The 8,097-nt window shown below is 37.2% G+C and overlaps 1 protein-coding gene across 8 annotated transcripts in view; it reads left to right on the plus strand.

Annotated features, from left to right (window-relative positions):
* Positions 1–8,097, plus strand: part of LOC140337256 (protein TASOR-like) — a 22,089-nt gene that overhangs the window by 1,617 nt on the left and 12,375 nt on the right. For 4 of the 8 annotated variants that reach the window (XM_072420902.1, XM_072420906.1, XM_072420908.1 and 1 more), the window contains exons 2-8: positions 212–315; positions 1,520–1,623; positions 2,077–2,149; positions 2,225–2,299; positions 3,066–3,722; positions 4,832–5,271; positions 5,921–6,068. In XM_072420902.1, the coding sequence (XP_072277003.1) occupies positions 240–315; positions 1,520–1,623; positions 2,077–2,149; positions 2,225–2,299; positions 3,066–3,722; positions 4,832–5,271; positions 5,921–6,068 (1,573 nt within the window). In that variant the 5' untranslated portion in view covers positions 212–239. The remainder of the gene's footprint in view (positions 1–211; positions 316–1,519; positions 1,624–2,076; positions 2,150–2,224; positions 2,300–3,065; positions 3,723–4,831; positions 5,272–5,920; positions 6,069–8,097) is intronic. The other 4 variants (XM_072420905.1, XM_072420907.1, XM_072420904.1 and 1 more) reach the window with 2 other exon arrangements.

Here is an 8,097-nt window from a genome sequence, read left to right on the forward strand (position 1 = left end):
GGATTCTGTCAATAGGGTTCTCTGGCACTCATACATGTGAACCTTATGATTGTATTCTGTACACATTATAATTGGACAATACATACCTGATTACTGATTGTAATGGGATCGTAATTTGTTATAGCTTATGTAACAATGTTTGCGTTTTCATTTTTGCAATTTATTTGTGTAATTATATGTGGACTTCAGTGTGATGTTTTTTTCTATGTAGACCAGAGAAGCTTGATTTGGAATGCATAATGCGACTAGAGCAGATTAAAAAGCGGATTCCATCATTACTTTTCTACAAAGAAACTCATATGAAGAAAAAGGAAGGTATGCAATTACAGTACTGCATTACTCCAATTCATGTGTCTATAAATATCAATATGTAATTCCCTATTATGTAGCCTATTTTTTTAATTCACACATTTTATGGATTGTGTTGTAATTTGTGCCCGAAGGCCATGCCAATTACGTTTAGCGGTATGTGCAACACTTTAATGGTTTACTGTATAGGATCTCTCTTTATATCCTATTGAGCTTTGGGCCTAATTTATGAAAGCTCTCCAAGGCTAGAGAGGATACATTATTAGTGAATCTGGGTGATCAAGCAAACCTGTAATGGATTTCTTCAAAGTCATTTGCTAGCAAATGCTTTGAATCTTGGACCAGATCCATTCTAGGTTTGCTGGATCACCCAGCTTCACTGTTTAAAGTGTATCTTCTCCAGCCTTGGAGAGCTTTCATAAAATAGGCCCTTTGTGCTGGCAACAAACGAGGAAGGGGGTCTATATACATTTGCATACAGTGTCCATCAGATGGTGTGCATTGGATATACTGTTATCATTACTGTAATCCACATTGCTTGCATGAAATCCCCTTCATATTCTGTCCCTCAGCCATCACACTTGCCAAAAAGGTCACTTCTCTTAAATTGTGGCAATTCTTTTGCTGTACCTTGCCTATTTTATACTTGGCACTTATGCCCAAACATCACGCAACAATACTCCTTAAAAAAACAAGATGGTAGCCAGCATAGTTTGCAATCCTCTAAAGACTTTTTTTAAAGATACGTAATTAATGAACTTGCATCCTGCTGTGCTCCACCAGCACCAGTAGTAGTTGCCTGTCCACATTACTCCCCTGTTCTTTAGATAATGGCCTTTGCAGCGTTCAACCCAGAAATTTTTGTAAGCCGAGTGGGAAGAAACTATAGGCGCGTGGCAGCCCCTGTATTGTGATCCAACTCTTAAGGAACCACCCAAAAACAGCCGGGTAGTTACTAAAAAGAGCCGGATGGTGTGCCCAGCAGAAAGGAGCCGGGAAGAACACTGCATTGGTTACTTCCTGGTGACAGAGGAATGTGGCTAACTCCAAAAAATGTACTGTGAGCTATACATATATTTTAGCTATTGATGCCTGAGACATAACAATTTAAGCATATGGTAAAATATGTTCGTGAAGGCTGCTGTAATGTCTGTTTCAGTTTGGTTAATACAAGGTGTTAAGGTCATGTTTTTGGTTCATGTTTTAACAGTGATGAAAGGTGGGATTTATAGTCGTCTCTGTGAGGTGTGTGACAAGACCAGAACTGGGAATGATTTCCAAAGATTGTTGCAAAAGCTGGAGCAAGAGCAACTGGTAAGATAGTCATGAAATATTGTCAATATTACATGGCATTGCTGTGTGAATGTCAGAATTATATTAGGATAGTTACCTTTTATGATTTTTTATCTTTATATTTTGGTGACTAGCTGGTTTTAAATTTTTCAAATAAAAAAAAAAAAAAATCCTCAGAAGGCAATGCCATTTTAAATGCCCCATTATTTCACAAAATGTTGGTCTATTGATATACAAATACAAATTTATTTTCAGACTGTGGTCTGACATGTGTTGCCTTTGGTTTTTGAGCCTGTCTCTTCTGCTTAAGGCCAGTAAGTAGACCATTTTAGTGAACCTAATAAGTAAATATTTGGTATAAAGGACATCTAGAATTGTGCAATACATGTGAGACTTTCTAAAGCTCCTTATACAATACTCTCTTAAAGACCTAATTTAAAGATTTGTAATGTAGATTTGTGTTTTTCTTCATAGGCTTTGGTTAAAAAACTGCCAGACAAAGGATTCCTGTTCTTCTATCTTCCAACCCCAATGGGATCAACATATGGTAAGTATACTATATTGACTTTAAAAATTAAAAATAAAAAAAATTATATTTGCTTAAGTATTTATTCCATTTTAGGCTCTCAGAGCAGAAAACCTTACCCTCTGCATGCTCTCTTCATCTATCCGCAATCCAGGGTGAATTTGCAATCTGGTAAGTGTGTTTATCTCTTTTTTCCTGCTTGACTAAATGTTTGTTTACCCTACAAAAGCAAGTTTTTATTAAAAGTAGTAAAGGAGAGGCAACGTTTACAATATATCACAAGTTTATGAAGCAGAGCCAGTGGGTTGGTATTGAGTTTTACATTAGGAATAAATTAGTATACATTTTAGAGTCTCTTTCCCCTTTCACTCTTTTCACAGAACAGTGCTGTGTGTACATCACTTGATTGTTCATCTCACTGGAAACCATCACTAAAGGTTGTTTCAGTGAACATTCTTCTGACATTTGTTGGATGTCTGTATGCGGTCTTTATCTTTTACATGTATTCAAGTACCATAGCTAATCTAAGACTATTACTGTGAAGTTGATTGAGCATGCCTAAACGTAAACTAAAAGGAAAAAAGTAAAAGGAGGGAAGCAGTGGGAAGAGTAATGGAAGGAAAAGCAATTATTAGTTCTACTTTACTTGTCTGTAGGTGCCACTGGTATTTGCAGTGGATTGTCCTACCTCACACTGTTAGATTAGAGCAATACTCACTGAAATTTGCTATCCGCATTGATCCCCAATTAGAGATTTCCACTACTTCCTGTCAACAAGACAGAAAAAGGAGACATTTTCCCAACAGAGGTTTTAACTATTAACTGTATTCAATATGGTGTTTAAACGTGTGAGCTTTGAATTCATAGCCTATTTTTTGTTAGCCACATGGAAACTTGCCTGCATTTACAAGTTTTATGGTCTTCTCTTTTTATTTAGCATCACATTCCAAAGTCCAAACCACTTTTCCTGAACCTGAAACTCATGAAATTATTATGCCTGAGCTCATGACCTTTATTGGTGCTTTACACAATTCCTTCTTTGAGGCTAAGAAAGACACTTCTGATGACTTTAACATTGTTGTGGAGAAACATGTGCGTTTGTATTTAAAAAGACGACGAGAAGGATCTCGCAAACACAAAGAATTCAAACTTAGAAACTATGAACAAGGTTGTGATGATAAGAAAACCTTGTTTGTAGGGCCAAGAATAAAAACTGGGATACTTCCGGTTGTAGAAAGCTATCTTCAAGGATCAGATGCATATACATTGCTAGTAAAGCGTGCAAAAGAATTGATCATGGAGAATTGCCAGGTTCAGCAGTTCAGTCCCATCTCTGACTATGAACCCATGGAGAATGATCGTGATAATGAAACAAACATCAGCCAAGAGACTGGGCAAGAAATATTGCCTGATAATTCGTTTTATGATCTAGACAAAGTGAATTCTTTGTTAAACCTAATTCAGACCAAGAAAAAAGGTAATCTGGAATCAGATGAAGTTTCAAACAGTGCAGTAAAAAGAAAGCTGGAGAATAGTCCAGAGACACAATGGAAACATCCAAAATATGAAGACTACTCGCATCGGAACAGTAAGTGTAAGCAATGTTTTCAGTACAAATTGTTGGCAATCAGTTGCATAAAGATTAGTTAGTAATGTGTACAGCAATTACACTTCCTTGTCACCCAATCACAAAGACATCCAATGGGGACTTTAGTGGCATTTGTAAGGCTATGCACACACATAAGATGATTCTCATCCGATAATCGCCTCAGAGCTGATATCGGATGAGAATCTGGAGAGTGTACAGCGCTCGTCACTGTCCCGATAACTGTCCTGGCAGATCCACAGACGGGTAGCAATCTTTATAAAAGCGATGGATCCACGGAGGAGTAACGGTGGTAATAAAAGCGAAAGGGAGAGAAAGCAGCGGGGTGCCACTCTGTTCTATCCCCTCCCTCGTTGTCCCCCCTCCCCTCTCTATAGAGCAGAACAGTGCTTGTATATACAGCTCTTGTTCATGCATCGTGCAGGCTTTTGTCGTTGGAAAGGATTTGAATGATCCTTTCCAATGACAATTATTGCACATTTGTATGCAGCCTAAGGCATTACAAAAGTTTGGTCCATTGTTCTTACCATTACAGCAATACATGATTGCAGAATGGAAGTATGTGAATAAAAATTTGTAAGCACTGTCTGTTCTTACCCCTGTCCCCTTTGCAGGAAAGAAGGTCTTTAAATTTGGAGAAAGCACATGTATGTGAAATTACAATGTAATGACTGTTTTTTGTTACATTAATACATTTCATTACACTTTATTACAGTATATACACTATAATACAGCTAATAAAATATAATATTTTTCATGATAGTAATTCTTAGGATGGGATTCCTATAAGCAAGTAGCCTCAGATGATTTGGACCCTACTTGTTCAATAACATTGATCAGGCCTCTAGAAACCGAAGGGCATTAGTCCAGTTACTTACGTCCTTAGTAAAGTGAGGCCTGTTTGACCAGTGGTGATTGCACCCAAAATTGTTTGTTTGAACTCCAGTTCCCAATTAAGAAGCAAGTGGTTGAGGGGGGGGAAAAAGTCATTATATTCTTTTAGTATATGCAATTGTGCTTTACCAGGTGCCTGTTTTTTGTGACTTGTATGTTACCATTCTTTAATTCTATAACTTGAATGTTTTCTCTTCCTTTAGGTCATGGTCCAGGGGAATCTGCACATTCTTTAATATCTGCTCTTGGCGGTCAGGATACAGATCTGAGGCAAGAAAATGAAGAGGAAGTCGCATCCGAGCAAATCTTAGCAGATGCAGAGTATTGTAAAAGACTGTTTGAAAAACTTTCAAACTCCGGCCTATTGGACACACAGAATTTATCAGTTCAAAAGGCATCTAGTAATGAGATTTCAGAGTTAGTGGAAATGGCCGCGACTGCTCCTAATGTTTCTACACATGCAGAATCGGTTACCATGGCCCCTGACGCTGGTAATCATTATTCTGAAAGCACTTATATGAAACTCCAAAGTGGAAATGTATCCGAGAACAATGCAGCACTTGCTGCCCCTCTTGCAGATAATGGCCTGGTTCAGAATATGGATGATGGTAGTGATCCACTGCCAGCTGATGAGATAATTCAGGTAAGTAAATTTAACTGCCTTATCACATTTTAGGATTAATCTTTTGTTAAAATCTGCTCCATAAATACTCTAGGTTCTGTATTATAGGAGAACTTTACCACCAATGAGGGCAACAAACATGGATTGTTTATGTCCTGTTTGTTACATTTCTTAGTTTTAATTTTAAACTGTGCTGTTTAGGCCTTGGATAAGGTTTTTCCTAAGGCTACTTAAAACCTTTTTTTTTTTTTTTTTTTTTTAAGCAAATATAGTCAGCTGACTGACAGCTATCATGTATTTATATATCATGTATCAGGCTAGTTGAGGGTGTTTGCGTCTGGGATAAATTCAACCCAAAGCCAAAAACCACAAGAAAAACATCACAGAAAAATGTAACAAAATTTTTCTCAATTTGAATCTGATGTCATTTTTGACAGGGTTTGCGATCTTACTATTATTGTCTATTAGGAAGATTTTATGTCATGGAGCCTACATTACCTTTTAACACTCTCAGACCTATTCAGGAGCCTTACTAACATATTTAAAAGTTTCAAATGCTGTTGCCAATGTTCAGTCAGTTCACAGACAACTACTGCCAGGCTGCAGAAGATGACTTCTTACCCCATAGCTCTTCCGTTATATTGCTGCACATATAGTAACGCCAAAACAGACTTCCCATTCTTTTTCTGCACAGGGGCCATATTCAGGATATGCCAGCCCTTGTCCCAGCACACCTACTGAAGAAATCTGTCAGCAGCAAGACTCGAATACCAGCAATGTGGAGACTGAAATGAACTGGAAACTAATTCCAATTACAGGTAAAGTTAATTACTCTTTTCACATTTTTTAGGATTATTTGAAACAATTTATGTCCTTGTAAGAGTGGATATCCAGTCCTTTTCATAGATCTTTTTATTTAAGACAATTAAAAGATGGTAAGATTTGCAATTTTATGATGCATTTCCAAATTCAAAAGCTCTTACAGAAGCACTAAATGGCATTTCGGCTCATCACTATAGTTGTACAGTGTTCCAGCATTACTCAGGCCATATATAGGTTCTAAAAGCGGCAAGAACTACAGCAGACAGGATTTGAAAGTTTTTTTTTTTTTTTTACTTTTCCAAACATTTTTGCTTTTGCTACCCAATGTGTAATTACGCCTTAAGTATAGATGGTGCTTCACAGCAGTACACTAGGCCTGAACATAAAACTTTACACACCTGAAAACTTTCAGCACTGAAACAATCTAGTATGTAGCCTACTTCCTCCTTTCCATCTTATGTTTAGATGAATAGGGTTTTGTTCAAATATTACAATGTATTTCACCGGTTTTGTAAACCGTGTTTGTAAACAGTTTGTTTTCTCATTTTTACATGTAGTATTTGCAAATTAATCATTAGATAATTTCCCTCACTAAAAGTTGAAAACTTTAGTAGACTTGAAAATGAAAGATTGGATGTTAATGCTTTTTTTCTGCCCATTTGAACATTGACAGCCAGAGGAATATTTCTGTAACCCAGAAAGTAGCTGGGCTGGGTGGCTCAACTTGGTTTCATCTTGTTTCAAATATAGCTGTTTATTTAAATCCACCTTTCAGAACAAAGCTAAATTACAAATGTCAGGAACTAGCTTAACTGTCATAACAGATCCTCTTGCAGTGAAAAATAGATACCCTTGAGAAGGTGCTAAAAGTATTGGGTATCAAAGAGTTTATGTATTTTGAAGTGTGGATTTTTGTTTTATTTGATGTGTCATGTACAATGTATTTGCAAGATTTATATTGTATTTTTATAACGGATACATAGCATGTCATATTTCTGGTGTTGATCTAATAATTTACATCTTCCATCTGCATAATGCCGTCTATAATTTATCATAATGTTTCATTGTCATTATTTGAAACATGAATTTGACATTTTGGGACCATTCATATTTTAAATGTAATATAAACCTCCTAAATTTTCATAAGTTTTATATTAGGGCACACACAATGATTTTCAGTGTTCTCCCCAGCCTCTTTTAGCCGGGCGCACCACCCAACACTTTTCGGCAACCACCTGGCTGTTTTTGAGTAGTTACCTAAAAGCTGGGTCACAATACATGGGCACTGGACAATTGGGGCATAATACAAAGATGGAAAAACGGGACATACTTTGGGGCAGGTAAAGTTAGAACAAAGTATGGCGGAAGGTTTAAAAGGACAACAAAAACTGACAACAATAAATTTGTCATGCCCACATCTTCTTCCCACCCAGCTTAAAAACATTTCTGGGGAGAGCATGGATAGTTCATATTTGCAAAAATCGAGCCACCAGGTAAAGCTCTTCATGTTTTCCAGGCTAAACTTAACTGCTTTACTCTAAAGGATAATTGTACTTTTAAACAAAATACTGTTGGAGCTCGTTCACACGGATGGTTGGGGTGTAGTTCTTCTTACCAACTGGTCAGTTTTATCAGCTAGGCACCTGGGAGAAGTTACAGGTGCTTCAGATATTTTCTGAGCTTTTGTAAATGCCTCCTAAATTCTATAGGAGCGATTTTGTAGTGTTGCAGTTCTTCACTGTTCTTCACAAATGCTTTCCTATTCAAGTCTATAGGAGTCATTCAGCTCCTGACAACCTATCAGACACTGCTTGGCACAGCTGAAAAACTGCAACACCGACACCATCTGCTTAACAGCTGCAAAAAGAATTATTTGCCAGTCATTAGTTTTTAATACAATAGTTTGGTGTTTTCTAAGCAGTGAAACACAAGAAACTGCTTGTTTAACCACGCATCTGAACAATCCCATGTACTTCGCCCCTCTGACCTAACTCGACCAGCAGCCACTACACCAACCCCATCTAA

Source organism: Pyxicephalus adspersus, chromosome 8 (genome assembly GCF_032062135.1).
Source record: "Pyxicephalus adspersus chromosome 8, UCB_Pads_2.0, whole genome shotgun sequence".
In the NCBI taxonomy this organism is placed as follows: domain Eukaryota; kingdom Metazoa; phylum Chordata; class Amphibia; order Anura; family Pyxicephalidae; genus Pyxicephalus; species Pyxicephalus adspersus.